This window comes from Saccharomyces eubayanus, chromosome XVI (genome assembly GCF_001298625.1).
Source record: "Saccharomyces eubayanus strain FM1318 chromosome XVI, whole genome shotgun sequence".
NCBI classification, from domain to species: Eukaryota; Fungi; Ascomycota; class Saccharomycetes; order Saccharomycetales; family Saccharomycetaceae; genus Saccharomyces; species Saccharomyces eubayanus.
Genome location: NC_030975.1, coordinates 829,643 through 849,110, shown reverse-complemented (window position 1 = coordinate 849,110; position 19,468 = coordinate 829,643). Strand labels below are relative to the sequence as shown.

The following is a 19,468-nucleotide window of genomic DNA, read 5'->3' as shown; positions in this document are numbered from 1 at the left end:
AAGTGTTAAGTTTTCTTTATTTAAATGCATTACTTAGAAATATATTTCCTCCTGTATAGTTTTCTTTGTGGATGGAATATACTCCATATACCTCGCACGCCTATTATGAATAAAACTTCCAGGGTTAATGACTTTACAGCCGTTGTATGTCAAATCAAATTGTGCAGACGTTGTGTCACATAAAATCATTGTTGATGGTATGGGACAGAGTGTTAAAGTATGATCTAAATCCCATGAAATTGGGCGTATAGAATCAACAAAGGGTGATAAATGGCCCTGATCTAATATAGTTTTTACGAGCTTTCTTGATTCTTGAACTTTTTGTGGTAATTGATCTGGATTTTTTACTAATTCATCGATTGGAACGATATCAGTATCTTTGGTTGTCGTATTAGCACTTTCAGTATACGATTCTTCATTTTCGTTAAATGCAAATTCCAAATGGTGTCTTTTGAATCTTTCAGTCAAATCGTCTCTGAAGAGTACTATTTCTTGAGATAAGTACGCTATCCTTGTTGGGTTTGAACTCCAAATAATATTTTTGCAAACTTTGTTCATTTTTTTGGTAAACACACTAGGAATGGCATCCTGTGGTAATATGCCATTCGCCCCAAGTGAGATCATTGATCCCCACAGATCATTAGGGCCCGGAATGAATATCATTGTGGTTCTTTCAGTCAAATTGTCATATTGCGACAATAGCGTAGCTAAAGCGTCAAAGTTGTTCTTATACTGGGTTGAACTACTCACGTTCCGACTACTCATTGAAGCAAAAACGGGGATTGAAGTAAAGGAACCTTGCCAGATCAACAATGTTGGCGGATCGTCATTCAACTTTTGTAATATTTTACTCAACGCGGTCATAATTCTCAAATCATCCAAGAATAAATCAGCGCCGAGAATTATGAATTTGTGGTCAGTTAATTCCTTTTCTAATAGATGTAATCTGATTTTTAAGTCTTTGTCCAAACGAGCAATAAAGTTGTTATTGGAAAGCCCATGTATACCTAGAAGATCCAAATTACCCATAGTCTCCAATGTAATTTCTCTTCTTTCACCAGGAGGTAAAGTCATAGAAGTGACGTGAAACTTATTCCCCACAGAGTAATATATACCTTCTACAAGGACCATGCAACCTGGTGCATAATAATGGCCCTGCGTGGGGATAGTTTGTGAAATGTCGATTTCTACGGAGCCAGAAGGATCTTCTATTGACCAATTTCCCTTGAAGTTCTTGTTCAGGAGGCCCAATATTAAAAAATTTTGAGCATCTCTACCTAGCAGATTCTTGATTGGCGTGATATTCATGCTATTGAATTGCTGTTTTTGGCCAGCATTGGATAGTTCGTTTTGTAACGACACCATAGAGGACAATGGATTGAACATGTCGCTGTTTTGAAAATTCTCGTTTCTCATGACTCTATCGTTGGTGAGATAATATCTTGTCAGGAACATCTGTACTTTATCCGCAATATCAGGTAGAAACCCCGTACTGCTGCCCAATAAATTCTCCTTTTTATTTGCAACGAAAATGAACTGCATTTTACGGGGATTATATGAGAACCTTTGTTGCTGCGAAGCATTGATAACTTTGAAATAGTCTCTCCAGTCCAGGTTTTTAGATTTCTCTAACCTGGAAGAAACGTTGTGCTTGTTCTCATTGATGGGGTCTCGAATGGGTGAAGATAATAATGCATTTTGTAAAGAGGAATCAGCTGCCATGGGCATGTCATCGTCGCTGTCATCGCCACTATGCCTCAGTATATCATCGCCGTGCTGGGTAGGGTGTTCGTGGCTCCATTCAGCCTTTTCACGCTCTTTCATCTCCTGAATCACCTCTTTAACCCCGTCTTGGTCGATGAACAATCCTCTTTCCTGTTGCTTCCACACCGTCGCAAATTGCTCGAGGAATCTTATCGTAGCAGACCCCTGTCTCCAATTGGTGCCTATGTTAGTGCCGACAAACTCTGCCAGAGCAGATAACCCATCGGACTTAATCGATAGACCATATTTTCTTGACAGAACTCTGTACGCCAGTGGCCTGAGCAGGGGAGGCTGAATTTTCACAGGTAGAACGCTCCCTGAACTAAACATCTCACGCTCAAATGCTTTTGTGAGACTTGACTTACTTTGCAGACGTAAGCAGTCCGGATATCCAAAGGCATCTCAAATCTGAACGTGCCAACTATGGCCAACTGAAATATTTCATGCTATTATTTCACGCGAGGAATTAACGCGTCGCGCCATTTCTACTCTTTTTGTTACTTTTTTCTTTTTTTGGACTCCATCTTGAAGATATATGGAAAGAACAAAATCACCACAGGGCAGGTCTAGAGAAGGCAAAGAAGGTTGGTTTGGCATCGAGAGTTGCAATGGGAGTTCAAGACAAGGCACCAGGAACACAGAGGAACCGCAAGTTAGCGTCCGTACCTCGTGAAAGAAGCAACGTCCGGCACGCTTCGCAGAGGACACGTTCCAAGAACTACAAGAATATCTCAAAGAAAAGGGCCCAACAGCATGCGTTTGGGTTCAGCGTTTCAAAGATGGTTGCAATGATCCGGGCACGTGTGTGGGGAACACCCGTCGAGGAGGAAGAAGAAAGCGTAACCTCTTCGTCTGCGTCTCCTTACGACTGTGTGCCTCTGCAATGGCAAGCCAAATTCGCGCAACTACAACTGCAACTGCAATCCACGCAAAAGGAACTACAATTTGTCAAGGAGAAGTGCCACTTGCTGCAATCGGTGCTGGACGATGCGAACATCGACCAAAGGTACCTCGAGTCCCGCAGAGACATGAAAAACATTGAACGGGACAATCTCAAGCCTACTGAAATTTTGCCGCCCTCTCCAGTGAGAGCGGTGAACCCATTAGTGACTTCGAGCCCAATCCACATGTCGCCGCTCCAGTCTCGCCAGAGACCACTTTCGGCATTGCAGCCCCCCAAGGGCCCCAACTTTTACGCCAAGTATCCGAAACTACCCCAGACGAATATCCTAAGAGAATCTCCCACTGAGGAATCGCTTTCCCAGGCCCAATAGAACCGCCCTATGTCCACGATGTTTCTTTTCTGTACATATATTTGCTTGATATTATTTATTGCATTGCTTTTCGGGCAACCCCCGCTGGGTGAAAAAAAAACAAGAACCTCAGAAATTGGACGATCTATCATGGGTTGAAGATACGATAAAGCAAAAGAGGCATCACAGCGTGCCTATAGTGGATGGAGTATCGATGAGTACGGGAGATTTTTTGAGCAAGGGGATAGAGCTGGTCCAAAAGGCCATTGATTTGGACACGGCAACGCAGTATGAAGAGGCTTATACGGCGTACTACAACGGATTAGACTATTTGATGCTGGCTTTGAAGTACGAAAAGAACCCCAAGTCGAAGGAGTTGATAAGAGCAAAGTTCACAGAGTATCTGAACCGTGCAGAGCAATTGAAGAAGCATTTGGAAACTGACGAGACAAGTGGGGGGAAGAAGTCCCCTAGTGCCGGTAGTGGTTCCACGAGTGGTAATAAGAAAATCTCGCAAGAGGAAGGTGAGGATAACGGTGGTGAAGACAACAAAAAACTAAGAGGTGCTCTATCGAGTGCCATCTTATCCGAGAAGCCTAATGTCAAATGGGAAGACGTGGCTGGGCTGGAAGGAGCTAAGGAGGCCCTTAAAGAAGCCGTTATCTTGCCTGTGAAGTTCCCACATTTGTTCAAAGGTAATCGTAAGCCCACAACAGGAATTTTATTATACGGACCACCGGGTACGGGTAAATCGTACTTGGCGAAAGCTGTGGCCACCGAGGCTAATTCTACTTTCTTCAGTGTTAGTTCTAGTGACTTGGTCTCTAAATGGATGGGTGAATCTGAAAAACTGGTGAAACAGTTGTTTGCCATGGCAAGAGAGAACAAGCCTTCTATCATCTTCATTGATGAAGTGGATGCGCTTACAGGAACCAGAGGTGAGGGGGAAAGTGAAGCAAGCAGAAGAATTAAAACCGAGTTGCTAGTACAAATGAATGGTGTAGGAAATGATTCCCAGGGCGTATTGGTCCTCGGTGCCACGAACATTCCATGGCAACTAGACAGTGCCATCAGAAGAAGATTTGAAAGAAGAATATACATACCATTGCCAGATTTAGCGGCCAGAACCACTATGTTCGAGATTAACGTCGGCGACACCCCCTGCTTGTTGACCAAAGAAGATTATAGAACTTTGGGTGGGATGACTGAAGGTTATTCTGGGAGTGATATTGCCGTGGTGGTAAAAGATGCTCTGATGCAGCCAATAAGGAAGATTCAGGGCGCCACTCATTTCAAGGATGTGTCTACAGAGCAAGATGATTCAAAGAAACTAACGCCGTGCTCTCCCGGTGATGATGACGCCATTGAAATGAGTTGGACTGATATCGAAGCTGACGAACTAAAAGAACCTGACCTTACCATAAAGGATTTCTTGAAGGCCATCAAGTCGACGAGACCTACTGTTAACGAGGATGATTTGCTGAAACAAGAACAGTTCACAAGAGATTTTGGCCAAGAAGGTAACTAACTAACTAGTCGATTAATTAATGTATTAATGTAGATTTTTTTGTGTATGTCAAAAGAAAAAATAAAATATAAATGAAAAGTATGCAAAAATAGATAAATATAAAAAAAAGGCAAGGGAGAGTGGGTTTCTCGCTATGATCAACTTTTTTCGTTACTTAAAAACATTGTTCTGTTCTCATTATTGGACACTCTAGCGTTGTCAATTCTAACTTTAATTACAGCAGTGTTTTCTTCAAATATAAAGGCTCTAGCGTCAGGGTTGGCCTTTAGTATTAAGTCCTTGTAGTACTTTGATTCTTCAGTTCCTGGATCTATGATTTCAGTTTGGCCCCCGATAGACGCACTCATCTGGTTCAATTCAGCTTGGTTAAGTTCTTGCAACAAATTCAGAAGCTTACTTTGGCGTTGTTCGTCTTGAGAAACTGGTGTTGGGGTTGGAGTCTCTGATATGCTTTCCTTCCCAACTGACAAATTATTAGCGATGATCCAGTCATGAAATAGTAAAGCCACTTTAGGGTTTTCCTTGATGTTATTAAACTTTTGCGTATTCTCGGGAGTAACAAATATAATGTAATCGTTTTTGATGTCTGTTTGACCAAACAACTTTTCACCTGGTACGTAGATATAGTTCATCAATGCCACTGAGGGGATGCACTCTTTAGAGCAGGTAGCTACGTGAACATACTTGGAATTTTTGATCAAATTCAATAGGTGTACCGGTAATGTGCTAGTCCAAGCCATGATAGTGATATTTGCAACTGTGGATGACCTGAATGCTTGCGGTTGTTGTTTCCCGTGAAAAAGTGTATAGAACGTCAGGTTCAATTATATATATTTCTTCATCTCCATAAGGGGAGAATTGCTACTATTTTGACGTGGGAAGTGACGGTAATAAGTGGACAGATACAAAAATATTAGGTTACCGTATTATTTATTATTACATTATATGTGTATGTGCATAGGTACAACACAGAAGCGAGCCGCGTATTCATACGTGTGTGGGAGGTTTTCTTCTAGGACCACGGGCCCTATTTTTATTAACGTGTACCAGGGGTTTTGTTTCCTTTGCTTCGTCCCGTTTGGATACATTAATGTCGTCAGAAGTCTTAGCAGTGGTTTTAACACTGTTAAACTCCGGTACAGTATTGGAGGACCTCAAATTCTTGGACGCAATTATTGCATCCAATCTCGCGTTTATACTAAGTTCCTTCGCAGGCTCCAGCGCGGGCTCAGTTTTGGATTTTTTCATTAATTCAATTCTTCGTAATGCTTCTGGCATTGAAATCTTACGTTCTGGTGCTTTTGGAGGGCTCTTTTTGAGATTATTTCTTAACGAGAGAGCTTCCGGCTCATTGTTTTTTAGCTTGCTCACATCACCGTCGGTTTCAACTGCTGTGGGTTTTAAGCCATTGGCCAGGAATGTTTTCTTCTGTGGAATTGCAGGCTTTTCATGTTTTGTTTTTTTTAAGTTCTGAATATTTTTAATTGCTTCTGGAATGCTATCATCTTCTTGTTTCTTGACGTTACGGTTACTGGATCGTAATTTAGGTAAATCCATGGAATGTTCAAATTTTTGTTTCGTTGAAGAAGTCTCTACAGGACGCAAGTCAGGCAACGCGAGGTTTAGCTCTACTTTCTTTGGCGGTATGCTCGGTTTTGCCCTTTGGACGGTCAGCTTTGCATTTCGTAGTTCCTGAGGTTTTTCAGGTAAAGAAGGTTTAGATGTTGTCGTTAAGTTCGAATTCAATGCAGACTTAATAAAGCTTTCAGACCTGGGAAGCCTCTTCGCCGGGGGAGAAGGTGGTGTAGGCTTAGGCTTATTATTTATTGTAGATGATAAAGTGGCTGGTTTTAATTGTATGGAATCCAGGTAGTCAATGTGAGAGTTCTTTACTATTTTCGTAGGTGTCTCTACTTCTGAACCATGGCTATTTGCCATTGTTAACTTGTTATCTTGCAAAGAGCTCAAAAAGCTTGTCGGCTTCGTGGAACGTGAAACAGGCGGTTTGGGCTTGACGGGCTCAGGCACCGGCAATTCCAGCTTAGTGATCCTTCGTAGCGGGCGTTCGACAATTTCCGCCTTAGCGGGTCTTATTGGAAGCATTGGTTTCTCTTCATCTTCAATGACTTGAACATGGCTACGCCTGGTGGGCATTGGTGGTGGTGTGGGTGAGGAAGAAGAAGACGAAGCGGGCAAACGAGCTGTCTCTTGGAAGTCAAAATCATATTGAACAGTAACTATTTCCTTGTCTCTGGGTCGGCCTCGACTTGGCACGCGATGGTCCTTTCTAAAAGAAGGTGATGGTTTACTGCAACTATAATCATTAGGCGATTGAGAAGCTTTCATCTTCTGTAAAAGTAAATAATCCTCTTCGGAAATAACAAATTCCTTTGCGTTTTGAGGGCGAGGTTCATTCAAATTCGAATTTGGTGTCGCCCGTTCAAGATCCAGCTCTTTTAATGAGTAGTGAGTTTTCTTGGGGGAGAATGTCATTTCATAATTATAAGCAGATCGGTAAGCTAAATTGGCCGACCTGTTCCTGCGTTCTTCGTTTTCGGTTGTCGTTGTATTGGCTCTCCTAACGTTCCTGTGTCCTGGTGAGTCGTTGTTCACAGGCGAAAGGGGTTGTCTGGATGGATTCGTGATTGAACTACTATTGTATCTTTTAGAGTCCAGGTCTTCTACTTTTGACAAAAAATTCACCAGCTCAGGGTCACGTTCATACTGGGTCATCTTAGTGAAACAAGCAAGACCCTATGGAAAGGTCGGATGTTGTGACTTTTATTGATTAGAAACTTATATATATGCATATGTATATAAATATATGTTATATACTCATTCCTATAGTATATCTCATTTTATTTGTTATTATCGAGAATTGCAATAAAAATAAAAGAATGTCACATGGAACGAGGTTACGATAAGTATATAGAACAGTTGGACAGTATTAATGCATTTGGTATTATCCCATTGAGCTCAAGATTAACGCAACTCGATCGAAGGTTTTCTTCTGGCCAAGTATACTTGGAATCCGCAGAATACGAAAAACATCAGGTATACCAATGCAGCCAAATAAACGGTATGTGCAACACTATAAACAACGGAGATGGTATTTACAATGATAGTTAGTAAGGGAGGAAGATTTAAGAGATCGTGGAAGGTAACGAAAACAGAAAGGGTATAAGAAAGGATATAACATACGCAGGTCCGTCTTCAGGATCATTTATTGATCCTACAAAGGATTCATGGTTTGTGTTAAACATATGAGCAATCACGGAAAGAATCACCACACCAAACGCCGATAGGACGGTACAGCACCATGCCTTGCCAGTGGATACAACAGGTTTCATTTTATTGCGGTGCTTGCTTTCGGGTTTTGTTCTTTATCGTAATAGTCTTTACTAACTTACGCTGCTTTTGTTCTTCTCCCTTAAGCGATTTTTTCAGTATTTGTCAAAAAATAATGGCGTGCGAAGCGATAAGCAATTTTTTATGCCCAAAAAGAGTCATTATACGGTGCGTTAAATAACTGGGAAGTAGAATCTAAAGGTGAGCGGTATTTGCTTTTAAAGATGGCCTAGTGTGGATTCAATTCCCTGTCCTATGTCTGGCAATTCTACACCGTTCTTCCCTCTTATTCTTAGCTACGACTTTGTCGGCTGTCGTGAAAGACGCAGAAACGTTATTTGGTTATACAATAGCGAAATTGCTTAGTTGTTTTAAAAGCATAACAACCGGCCTCTTTACGGAGGCAAAATTTCTGCTTTACTTGTACGTCTGCCTTTATGTTAGTGTTGGAATAAGGGGTGATCTCGGACATAATATTCTTTATGTCAAAACAGGCGATCTTGAACGTTCTTTAATATGATATTAATTATGTTGATCTGAAACAAACACACTTAATGAAGATGAGTATAAAGACCTATTAATTGATCAAAAATTAGTACATAAGAAGATATGTTATTCCTGAGAACTTATTGTCAATGTTCTGAATTATACTTAGACCATTGGGTTTCCTATAACTAATCAGCGTGTGTTTTATATGCCTCTCTTATATAATAATAAGAAAGAACTGCTTATTCTTAATTATTACAACTTACTAAACTAATTATCAACATGGCGACCCCAGTTTAGTAAGTACCACTACTGAATCCGATGACCATGTCAGTGTCGCATTTATATAAATCGGTGATTGGGGCTAGTGATTGGGGCTAGTACCCCTTCGGCCATAGCAGCAAAGACATCTGTATTAGGGTCTTGTAGGGTCTTGTATATTACTATAAACCACAGTATTATCGGAAGCGACGCTTGCTAGATCGTTAAACCTATTGGTGCTGCCCTGTGTAAAAGATAGGTAATCCAGCTGATGGAGGCCATGTCCGTTTTCAGAGAAGCATGTATGCAATACTTCATCTGAAAGAGGCATTATTTGATCCAAGGAAACACAGCTACGCCGACATAACCTAACTTATAATCAATGCTATTAGTTATGTTGGTGTAATTTCCTGAGACAATCGAATACTTGTACGAGATTCAGTGAATTTATAGTAACTGGACCTAAGTGTTGTTCGGGGGTAATTATATTAGGATCATCAAACACGATATGACCCGGTGATACCTCAGTCGTGTTCATAGCGAGTGTAGAATAAATCATCGTCGTAGCGAGACTGAAAATTAAGCGTAGCTTCATTCCTAAACGAAGGCAGCACTGTGTTTATATACCTCTCTTATATAATAATATGAAAGAACTGCTTATTCTTAATTATTACAACTTACTAAACTAACTAATTCTCAACAGTTAGCGCTTTGGTGATTCTATAACTATTGCCATGCGTACCTGCTTAATTCAGTTCCTTCTGTCTTGATATCTGTGTCAATGATTATCATACAGTACAATTTTTTACCTAATGATGCTCTTTATATACTCCGAAAAACAACAAATAATGGTCTCTTGGCCCAGTTGGTTAAGGCACCGTGCTAATAACGCGGGGATCAGCGGTTCGATCCCGCTAGAGACCATTTCTTTTTTCCTTATCTTTTTGTAGGAAAAAGAAGTACTGTCCTTTACATATTATACAAAGGTGGCATTCCAGATTTGACACCAAAGTGTACTTTGTTAGTGCTTTTATATGGTATAAACAAATAAATACGTTTACAGATCATCAAATTTTTTTATTCCATGTTCGTAAAGTTCCTTTTTTCTACTGTTTTCTTTCATCAATTTTCTCTTTTTATTGCTCTTTTGATTAGACTCCTTTTCTTCTGCAAACTCTTCTTGTTGGTTCAAGTCTTTGTCCAGCTCATCCAATAACTCTTCTTTCGATAGTCCGACAAGCGTGACTTCAGTTTCACTAGAACTTTCTTCGGAGCTGTCATCTTCGCTGTTACTATCACTGTCGTTTTCATCTGAACTGGCAAGATCCTCATCGGACTCTAAAGATTCCTCTTCCTTTTTGTCATCATTTGACAATTCCCAAATCTTGATGTTTTCTAAGCCACCAGAAACAACACGGTATTCGCAATCTAAATCCAAGAAATTGACCTCGTCAAGGCTGTTATGATTTCTCACTTCAACAACTTTCCCCAATTTGGCATTCAGCTTATAAATGTTACCATTGGAACAACCACACCAGACACAATTATCATCTTGCAAAGTAGGAACAATGCAATCAATACTTTCATCCTTACTGATTTTTATACGACTCATTTGATCTACCAAGTCATTCTTATTTGGTTTCCAAACGGTGACGATACCTTCGCCCATCCCGCATAGAAGCGTATCTGCCTCTTCGGGATCAACGAAACAACCGCAAAGGACTTCATCTTCCTGATCGTCACTAACCATGATTTTGCCGTCCTGGTTTTCTGCTGTGTTTGGTTTGGCATCTTTGTCACGGACATCAAAATATGCTAACGTTGTCTGGCCTAAGGAGATGAATTTGTATACGGACTTTTTATCAAAATGGAAAATATCATTAATAGAGTCACCAAAATGTATTGAATGGACTGTGTTGGTTAAAGTCAAGTTGTTCGAATTCAGCACATGAACGTCACCAGATTCGTCACCTATCAATATAAACGGATGAGTTTGAGAGATGCATAGTTTGGTAAACTTGTCATTCTTCTTCTTCTCGGACTCAAATAATGAACTTAGGTTCACCTTTTTAATAACTTTACCGGTCATAGTATCAGCCTTTTTCAAAATGTTATCAGTACCAATAGAAAAGATACAACTACCCTTCGCATCAAAGCAAATGGCACGCACACTACCTTTATGCCTTCTGGTCTTCCAAAGTGTCTCCACGCCCAAGGCTTCGCTTTGCTCCATTTGTTGTTCTTCGTCCTCTGTTTCGACAGATTTTAAAGTACCATTCTCTACATCTATGTCTAATCTAGTCCAGAGACAAGTACCTTTCTTTGTTTTGGACTTACTCTTTGGGTCGTTATCCAATGCTGCAGCGTCAAGTTTACGTCTACGATTTAAACCCAATTGCAACTCAGCTGGGTTGTAACGGTGACAGACGATATGACCAGTACCGAATCCCGTTATGATTATTGGGAGTTCGGGATGTAGAATAGACTGGAAAATGGGAGTTTTTGAAGATGTTAGTTCTAAAATGGGGAAATTCGTTGAATCAACGACATCTGATTGTTTTTTACTCTTCGCCATGGTTGGAATCGTGCAGATATCTTATAATTTTCCAATGTTTTTTCTTTAACAACTGCGATGCCATGATTTCGATGTTAAAATTTTCTATTTGATATATTTATTTTTTTCAGCGAGTAAGAAAAAAAAAACAAAAAATTCTTATTGATGAGCAGTGGAAGAATCATCAATAGGAGAAGTCCTCTTTATGATATCCTCGACGGGCTTCTGTAACTCGGGAAATTCATCCACGATCTTATCAGCCAGCGAGTCTCTTAACTGCTTCAAGCCGTGCATCTTGCCCCTCTGGTATTGGTTCGATCTTCTTATAGCTTCGACAAATTCTCTCGTGTAAATATCTGGATTACGACCGTCCTCAATGTACTGCACAACTTCCAAGGGAATGTCGACCTTAGACAGACTTGACTGGGGGTCGTTGCTTCTCACATTCAACTTGTACAAACGGTCCACGTTTCTTTGTAAATTGGTGATCATTCCCTTGCTGGCCTCGGGAGTACCAGGGAAGTCATAAATGGAGACGCCTAATTCGACAAACGACTCAATAATCGAGGCCACCTGGTCCTGTGTGGCGCCCAACTCTTGTTGTAATTGCTCTCTATTGTTGCTGTTACCGTTCATTTCTTCTCGATGCAGCGCTATACGTATTTTTTGCTTTTGTTCTAGATATTGGTTGACAATAGTTAAGAGCATAAAGTTCTTGTTCTTTCCATGCGCGCTGACAAAAGGACCAGGTTGAACAGAAGGCGTAACGCAAGAAGGCAAACTACTCCGAATTGGTTTGAATAGCAGATTGGATACTGCTCGAAACACTATCTGTTACGCCTAAGTAGCTATACGCTTTACTGGACTCTGTTTTCTACTTATTGCTTACATTCCTGTTTTAGCATCATCTCACGTGGCTAGCAACGGGAAAGCCACAACTCAAGTAATAGCCAAAACCGAGCAATTCTCAACAAGAAAAAGTCATAGGTATACCAATATATAAACGAATGCAAGGCTTTTTGGTCGCTGCTTGATGGCCCAGAAATAAAGTGGTAAAGGCGGCGCATATAATGAAAAGTTACCATTTGAACAATGACATTATTGTCACACAGGAACAGTTGGATCATTGGAACGAACAATTAGCCAAGTTGGAAACGGCACAAGAGATTATCGAATGGTCGCTAGTGGCTTTCCCACACCTTTTCCAAACCACTGCGTTTGGACTGACAGGTTTGGTCACCATCGACATGCTGTCGAAACTATCCGGGAAATACTATATGCCGGAATTATTATTTATAGACACTTTGCACCATTTCCCACAGACTTTAACACTGAAGGATACAATCGAGCAAAAGTATTATCAGCCCCAGAAGCAAACTATCCATGTTTATAAGCCAGATGGATGCGACTCAGAGGCGGAATTTGCCTCGAAGTACGGTGATTTCCTATGGGAGAAAGACGACGATAAGTACGACTATTTGGCTAAAGTAGAACCTGCGCACCGTGCTTACAAAGAACTGCGCGTAAGTGCCGTCTTCACAGGCAGAAGAAAGTCGCAGGGTTCTGCTCGCTCTCAGTTGTCGCTGATTGAAATTGACGAGCTTAATGGGATCTTGAAGATAAATCCATTGATTAATTGGACATTCGAGCAAGTTAAACAATATATAGATGCAAACAATGTACCATACAATGAGCTTTTGGATCTCGGGTATAGATCCGTTGGTGATTACCATTCCACACAACCTGTAAAGGAAGGTGAAGATGAAAGAGCAGGAAGGTGGAAGGGCAAGACAAAGACTGAGTGTGGAATTCACGAAGCCAGTAGATTCGCCCAATTTCTAAAGCAAGACGCCTAGATAGAGTACATTATATACACATATGTACATGCTTACTTATTTATTTCGACCATAATACCAATATTAATAACGTCCTTTTCCAATATGCCATATTAGATGCCCAAAGTCCTTTTTATGTTGGTTACCGGGAATTTCGCGCTGGTTGAGAAAAGGACAAAAACGAGAGGATGTTTCAAGTAAGAACGAAGCAGATTACAGCAAATTAAGAAGCAAGAAAGATAGAATAACAAGCATAGACGTTTACCAATGGGTAATTTCAGATTTCCCATAAAGACCAAACTACCACCCGGGTTCATTAATGCCCGTGTACTAAGGGACAACTTCAAAAGACAACAATTCAAAGAAAATGAGATCCTGATTAAATCCTTGAAGTTCATTGCCAGAAACTTAAATTTACCAACAAAATTGAGACTAGAAGCTCAGTTGAAGCTAAACACGCTGCCCAACTACATGAGATCTACACAGATTAAAAATAGATGCGTCGACTCGGGTCATGCAAGGTTTGTGCTGAGTGATTTTAGATTATGCAGATACCAGTTTAGAGAAAATGCTTTGAGCGGTTCTTTGCCTGGCGTTAAAAAGGGTATCTGGTAAAGTTTTTTTGTCCAATTATGGATACGATATGTACTTGTAAATATATTCTCTTTAATAAAATGATAATACTTATTAAACACAATACACTAATATATATATATATATATATATATATATGTATATATAGGTATAGAGGAGAATAAGACCATACGTAAATCAGGAAAGAAACAAGTAGCAATAGCTAAAGCTAAAATAAAAGAAAAGAAGGCATACGTACATACAGTGAGGGAATAGGATTGGGGAAAATGAAAAGAAACGGCGCCCAATTAAGCACGGACAGAGACCAAAATATTATTCTTATAATAAGACACACTTCTTCTTCTTCTTTTCGGTAGTATTTTTCTTAGCTTTACCATTTGTTTTAGATTTACCCATCAATGAAGCTCTAGTGGCGGCTTCAAACACTTCTCTCACACCGTAGCCAGTCTTAGCGGAACATTCATAGTATCCGGTAGCACCAATTTGGTCTGCTACAGATTGGCCTTCTTGCGATGTAACTGGTTGTTGACCCTCTTGTCTTAATTGTTCAATGGTTTGTGGGTCATTTCTCAAATCGACTTTACAACCGACAAGAATGATTGGCACACCTTGACAGAAATGTAATACTTCAGCAATCCATTTTTCTTGTACATTCTCCAAGGAGTCTGGTAGATCGATAGAGAAACAAATTAATACGACATTGGAATCTGGGTATGATAATGGTCTTAGTCTATCGTAATCTTCTTGACCAGCGGTATCCCATAGTGCCAGCTCTACACGACGCCCGTCGACTTCGACATCTGCTACGTAATTCTCGAAGACTGTTGGTACGTAAACTTCTGGAAATTGGCCCTTGGAAAAGACAATCAATAAACATGTCTTACCACAGGCACCATCACCAACAATTACCAGCTTTCTTCTGATACTGTTACCGACTTGTTGTGACATCTTTTAAGTATTAATTCTAAGTTCTATGATTTTCTATTAGGTACAAACAATAAATCTTAACAACGATTTTTTTGTTCTATTAGTTTTGTTCCTTTTGAGTTTTGTAACTAGAGTTTGGGTTGTTCCAAAAGTGTTCTTGCAATACTCAGGGGAAAGGTGAAGGTTCGAAATAATGTCAAAGAGAAATTCCTGTTGAATGAGTATATACACCAAGGATGAAGAAGTATTTTGTGCCCACTAGTAAAACATGCAGTGCCCAATACAAATCAAACAAAGATGTATCATCTGTTTATTTTTTTTTTTCCTGAGGCGAAGCAAATTGGAAACAACAAGAATTCTTGTATCTTTTTTTAGCCCCTTGTCACGCCGCACGACGCGTAACGCATCGGATCGAGACTGTGACAATGGCGATAGAGCGCAATAAACACTTGGCGTAACCCAGTTATATCATGTTCTTTCTCTCGTTGCTTAGATTCCATAACCCGACTTCACAGATGAGGTCGGGCTTGATTAACGACCTTTTTGAGACCAAATAACCCGAGTTCCACCCGGGCTCATACCCCTCTTGATGGGGCAGTCTATCCTTGCCGAACTTGTGTATAGTTTGGTCCGCCATCAGCACGTATAAAGTCTGAGCCGATAGGTCGTAACTCATATCCTGAATGGGCTTATCTAGGGCTATCGCGTTGTAAGGCGATAATCTTTTGGTTCTCATTGCGGTACTTCCTAATATAGAACTTATATCTTCAAAATAGCGGGATGATACATGTTCCTCATATACAATGGTAGTATCGCTTCGTATTGTAGGCTTTGGTGTTGCGCGATGTTTACGCCAAAACAGCAGAGATTTGTTACGCTTTGCAAGAGCGTCCTCTATTTCATCGTTATCTGGCCCTATGACACTATCGGAATTATCTACATGCTTCTTTCCATGCAAAACGTCATATAAGCTTATTACGCCATATTGGAACCCCTCGGGGAAGTCAACTTCAAATATGTCATCGACTTTCCCGTTACCGTATTCATCTGGTAGAGCGCCTGTTTCATTATTGAGCCCAACTTTTATTGTAGGTAAGGAATAGAATATTATTCGGGAGTCCAAATCGTTTCTATTGCCGCAATGAGCGGCAACAACAAAACAGCATTCATTCAACGGTATTATCTTTTGAACTTTAGAATCTGGGTAAATCTCTAAAGGGTATACTCTCGTTCCTTCATTATAGGTCAAGGAGAAATCTTTGATAAGATAAAGCTTCTGACCCAAATTTGTAGCAGCAATGATATTATCGCCTACAACTGTAAACGTCTTCACCGTGCTCCAGCTCTTGAACGTAAATCTTCTTTCCAAGGCGATTTGTAAATGTGCGCTATTCTCGTGTTTTTCATTGTCAGCATGGTCCTTTACAACCTTTAACTTATTAAAGGACATTTCATTATCAGTGCCCATAACTTTGTAATCCAAAACAAAAATTTCACCTTGCGGTGTAACAACCAAATGATCCAGTAGCCTGGAATTTTCAAGTTCATAGGAATGTATTATTTCATTAGAAATCTTGTTTTTGGCTGCAGTTAATAAAACTAGTTTAAGTGAGCTGGTAAAAGTAATTAATAGTATTATTTTTTTTTCTAAGGGATTATCTTCGATAGCCATTGGTAATTCTTTTATTTCAAGGATTTCTCCGGAATCGTCTTTGAGAAATCGGGAATCCAGACTCACCGCTTTACCATCAGACAGTCTTACACATTCCCATTCTCTTAAGTCTTGGTTAAGTATTAGCATTCGGTTGATTTTGTCTAGATACAAAAATTTCTTATTTTTACTTCTTGTAGATTTCAATAAGAAATTTCCATTATTTGAGGTTAGATATGACAACTCAAAGATTCTCAGACCATCAGAGTACAATATGAACAACTGGTTATTGTCTGTGTCTGGACAAACTTCTATTATAGAGTTGAAATTTCCTAAATGCGGTAATTTTAATTTGTAAAAGTCCAATTCTTCACTTTGCGATATTGGTTGTAGATTAATAACAAAAATTTCAAACGAATTAAACGCCAAACATTGATTCTGGCCAAATTTTCTTAGTTTTACGTCTTTGCCTTGAAAATTTATTCGGCTTGTACATATGAAATCGTTGTTTAAAGGATTATTTTTAAAGCTGTATGTTTGGAAAAAAGATTCATGATCAACAACACAAAAGTGGGGACCAAAAATTAACGCCTGCTGAATTTTAGAGTTATAGTCCTTAGAAAAGACCACTGTATCGGATATCCAACTGGAAAAGTATGTGCAAATGATTCTGTCATGCAAAAGAATCCAAATAATATGTTCAATCGGATCATCTGCAGACTTTGTAATCTTAAAATTTATGTTTTTCACTGTTCCCAGCTGCCTAATGAATAGGCTCACGCATTTACTATCGATTAAGGATAGTATAGGGGTGCTAAATTCACCAATTGCATCTACGTCTTTAATATAGGAGACTTGGCCCAGTTTGGTATTCCAAACTATTAAGATCCCATCATTGTATGCTACGTTTTCAAATTCCCAGCCGGGAGAGACCTTGACCAGGGTTCCATCAGCATCAAAAGAATCAATGTATATTGTATTCCTGGTAACCTGAATCAAGTTCTTCTCAGTAAAATCTAAAAAGATAGTTTCGTTTTCAGAGTCGCATAACAAGTCTTCTATATTTATCAGTCCTTGGGCAGATTCATCATTGGCATCAGTTGCAGTTATGGTCAAGTCTAATAAACACATCCTATTATTTGAAACGGCATCAGTCGTAAAAATCAATGAGCTCTCGGTCTTTTGATGTTCTATTCCAAGCCTTTGCAACAAAGATATATTTAAACTCTTACATTTCCAAATTTTTAAATGGTTGAAAATCTGAAACTGCTTTAAATGCACAATCTGGTGAACTTTCCTTAGTTTATAGTCAATACAGGGCTGAGTGATTGCATTTGGTGAAGTTAACCAAACTTGGGAATTACTTTTATCATTGATGTTAGAGCCTGTATGAGTATTATATGTTTTGGAAGATGTAAACGCTAATATTTGAAAGTTTTCCTCGGTCGAGCTATCGATTGTGTGTTTAAAAGTAATATTGTTCAGAGGTTTGATGATATCTTTTGTATCCAAACATCTCAAATCTCTTAAGGTCAATGTTAGCTCCAAAGTCCTACTAAAACTTATCACTATTAGTTTATAGCTGGGAGATTTGGAATCTAGATTCAGTGGATTTGAAGGTAATGACGAAATGGACTTCAACCCTTTGAATCTCGTCAATTCGAAAAATTTCAAGTTGCCGTTTATTATTGTCGATCGTTCAGTGACACAGAAACAAATATTTCCTGTTGAGGAAGATATCACGGTGCAATATTGAAACTTTTCAAACGTATCCGGATCTAGTTTTTGCAGTTTTGATAGTAATAAGGGAGCTGGAAAGAACGACTTGATTCCTTTCAAAGCTTTCAGCCCGAATGAGTGAAATTCAGTTTCTCCAGACATGATTTGGTTTGCAGAGACCAAGGAAAATTTGAGCGGAGTCTCAACGAGACAAGCATTTAGTCCAATGGGGAGAGCCATGTTTGTTTTTTCACCATCGAATACGGTCAATTGGTAAACTTCCTTTTTCTTTATTTCATTACTATTCCATTCTATCACAAAATAAACAATTCTCCCGTACCTTATAGCTGTTACGAAAATGATGAAATATGGATCAGAATCATAATAAACAGTTGGAAAGAAGGAACCATTCATGATTATTGAATCTGTCAAAGTTAAGTTGTTCACCAATTGAAAAGTGAATGGCAAATGAAATTCGAAAAATTTGCAAATGCCCAGTTCTTTATGTATAAGAACAAATTGTTTCTCGTTCTGATGTTTTATTATGTCCCACTGGCCTCTTTGTCCTAGATTCCAGTATTGTAGTAGATACGTCTCGTTTTCGTCGTTCAATGGTAAAAGAGACAATAAATGACCACTTGGCTGAGTAAGCAAGAGTAGAGTCGCTACGTCATTGGGTTTGATAGCTAAACTATTAGATATGCCATGTCGTATGTTCGTTATTAGTGTATTGCCTGCTTGAAAAATCCCATTGTTCGATACTATCAAACTGGAGTGTTTTTGTTGGAGTTCATTTAGTGTTTGCAGTTCAATTCGTGTTTCTTCACTGCTATCGTATATTTCTGTGTCATCTAATGCTTCTATATCAGAGTCGTCTAGAGTTTCCGGGTTCTTATCAACATCAAAGAGGCTACCTAATAAGGCGTTGTACTTGTGGGGGAAATCTTTTGACAGGTCGGCACGTTCTTGCATAATGTATTTCAGCAGTGGTTCGGAATCCACTGGAGTAGTAATCGGATAGCAAGATTGAGGCATTTGTCCAATGTTTGAGTCATGGTATCTGAGCATCATCATTGATGGCTCAAGTTTTGTCTCTTTACAAGGCTCAACCCAAGTGTAGGCGCAATCTCCACTCTGGTAAAAGAGTTCAGGTTCGTTCCATTCACGTGTGGGATTGCAATCGTGCAATAAGTTTGGCGAAACTCGGAACGTCTTATTATTCAACCAGTCCTGCAACTCGAGCTTGCCAAAATCCGACGGGCGACTGACATAATGTTCATATTTGTCTAGACCATGAGTTCGCAAACCTAGCATACCTAATTGATGCCCTGTGTCCTCTAAGTATTCTCGCAAATAAATATGTGCCGTAGCGCCGCCTTCTACCTTCTTTCAGCTCGATTTGGACCTCATCTCTGGCCAATGACTATTTGTTGGTAACCTTTTCAACGTAGCCTTTATTTTCCAGCTCAATTCGGGTAACATTTAGTTTATCAAAAACACTTGGCTTGTACTTTATGTTGCACTATTTTTAACCAAATCCAAATAGTT

General features: G+C 39.6%; 12 protein-coding genes and 1 non-coding gene across 13 annotated transcripts; 5 read left to right on the top strand and 8 right to left on the bottom strand.

Annotated features, from left to right (window-relative positions):
* Nucleotides 1-33: 33 nt before the first annotated feature.
* Nucleotides 34-2,094, bottom strand: DPB2 (DNA polymerase epsilon noncatalytic subunit; the record flags this gene model as incomplete). The annotated part of the gene is made up of 1 exon (XM_018368596.1): nucleotides 34-2,094. One exon carries the CDS (start codon nucleotides 2,092-2,094, stop codon nucleotides 34-36), a length of 2,061 nt encoding a protein of 686 aa, XP_018219176.1.
* A 278-nt stretch (nucleotides 2,095-2,372) lies between these two features.
* Nucleotides 2,373-3,038, top strand: CSA1 (Csa1p; the record flags this gene model as incomplete). Its single annotated transcript, XM_018368595.1, has 1 exon — nucleotides 2,373-3,038. The coding sequence occupies one exon, from the start codon at nucleotides 2,373-2,375 to the stop codon at nucleotides 3,036-3,038; it is 666 nt and encodes a 221-aa protein (XP_018219175.1).
* Nucleotides 3,039-3,231: 193 nt separating this feature from the next.
* Nucleotides 3,232-4,545, top strand: VPS4 (AAA family ATPase VPS4; the record flags this gene model as incomplete). Its single annotated transcript, XM_018368594.1, has 1 exon — nucleotides 3,232-4,545. The coding sequence occupies one exon, from the start codon at nucleotides 3,232-3,234 to the stop codon at nucleotides 4,543-4,545; it is 1,314 nt and encodes a 437-aa protein (XP_018219174.1).
* A 137-nt stretch (nucleotides 4,546-4,682) lies between these two features.
* On the bottom strand, nucleotides 4,683-5,285 carry DI49_5617 (pyridoxal 5'-phosphate synthase; the record flags this gene model as incomplete). The annotated part of the gene is made up of 1 exon (XM_018368593.1): nucleotides 4,683-5,285. One exon carries the CDS (start codon nucleotides 5,283-5,285, stop codon nucleotides 4,683-4,685), a length of 603 nt encoding a protein of 200 aa, XP_018219173.1.
* A 247-nt stretch (nucleotides 5,286-5,532) lies between these two features.
* On the bottom strand, nucleotides 5,533-7,278 carry BSP1 (Bsp1p; the record flags this gene model as incomplete). The annotated part of the gene is made up of 1 exon (XM_018368592.1): nucleotides 5,533-7,278. The coding sequence occupies one exon, from the start codon at nucleotides 7,276-7,278 to the stop codon at nucleotides 5,533-5,535; it is 1,746 nt and encodes a 581-aa protein (XP_018219172.1).
* A 249-nt stretch (nucleotides 7,279-7,527) lies between these two features.
* On the bottom strand, nucleotides 7,528-7,808 carry DI49_5615 (uncharacterized protein; the record flags this gene model as incomplete). The annotated part of the gene is made up of 2 exons (XM_018368591.1): nucleotides 7,528-7,636; nucleotides 7,747-7,808. The coding sequence occupies 2 exons, from the start codon at nucleotides 7,806-7,808 to the stop codon at nucleotides 7,528-7,530; spliced, it is 171 nt and encodes a 56-aa protein (XP_018219171.1).
* Nucleotides 7,809-9,490: 1,682 nt separating this feature from the next.
* DI49_5614 lies at nucleotides 9,491-9,564 on the top strand. Its single transcript has one exon. It is a non-coding gene; the product is annotated as a tRNA-Ile (tRNA).
* A 133-nt stretch (nucleotides 9,565-9,697) lies between these two features.
* On the bottom strand, nucleotides 9,698-11,215 carry JIP5 (Jip5p; the record flags this gene model as incomplete). Its single annotated transcript, XM_018368590.1, has 1 exon — nucleotides 9,698-11,215. The coding sequence occupies one exon, from the start codon at nucleotides 11,213-11,215 to the stop codon at nucleotides 9,698-9,700; it is 1,518 nt and encodes a 505-aa protein (XP_018219170.1).
* Nucleotides 11,216-11,353: 138 nt separating this feature from the next.
* NUT2 (mediator complex subunit NUT2) lies at nucleotides 11,354-11,902 on the bottom strand (the record flags this gene model as incomplete). The annotated part of the gene is made up of 1 exon (XM_018368589.1): nucleotides 11,354-11,902. The coding sequence occupies one exon, from the start codon at nucleotides 11,900-11,902 to the stop codon at nucleotides 11,354-11,356; it is 549 nt and encodes a 182-aa protein (XP_018219169.1).
* Nucleotides 11,903-12,264: 362 nt separating this feature from the next.
* On the top strand, nucleotides 12,265-13,050 carry MET16 (phosphoadenylyl-sulfate reductase (thioredoxin); the record flags this gene model as incomplete). The annotated part of the gene is made up of 1 exon (XM_018368588.1): nucleotides 12,265-13,050. The coding sequence occupies one exon, from the start codon at nucleotides 12,265-12,267 to the stop codon at nucleotides 13,048-13,050; it is 786 nt and encodes a 261-aa protein (XP_018219168.1).
* A 246-nt stretch (nucleotides 13,051-13,296) lies between these two features.
* On the top strand, nucleotides 13,297-13,644 carry MRP2 (mitochondrial 37S ribosomal protein uS14m; the record flags this gene model as incomplete). Its single annotated transcript, XM_018368587.1, has 1 exon — nucleotides 13,297-13,644. The coding sequence occupies one exon, from the start codon at nucleotides 13,297-13,299 to the stop codon at nucleotides 13,642-13,644; it is 348 nt and encodes a 115-aa protein (XP_018219167.1).
* Nucleotides 13,645-13,941: 297 nt separating this feature from the next.
* Nucleotides 13,942-14,571, bottom strand: RHO1 (Rho family GTPase RHO1; the record flags this gene model as incomplete). Its single annotated transcript, XM_018368586.1, has 1 exon — nucleotides 13,942-14,571. One exon carries the CDS (start codon nucleotides 14,569-14,571, stop codon nucleotides 13,942-13,944), a length of 630 nt encoding a protein of 209 aa, XP_018219166.1.
* A 442-nt stretch (nucleotides 14,572-15,013) lies between these two features.
* MMS1 (Mms1p) lies at nucleotides 15,014-19,234 on the bottom strand (the record flags this gene model as incomplete). Its single annotated transcript, XM_018368585.1, has 1 exon — nucleotides 15,014-19,234. One exon carries the CDS (start codon nucleotides 19,232-19,234, stop codon nucleotides 15,014-15,016), a length of 4,221 nt encoding a protein of 1,406 aa, XP_018219165.1.
* Nucleotides 19,235-19,468: the final 234 nt, after the last annotated feature.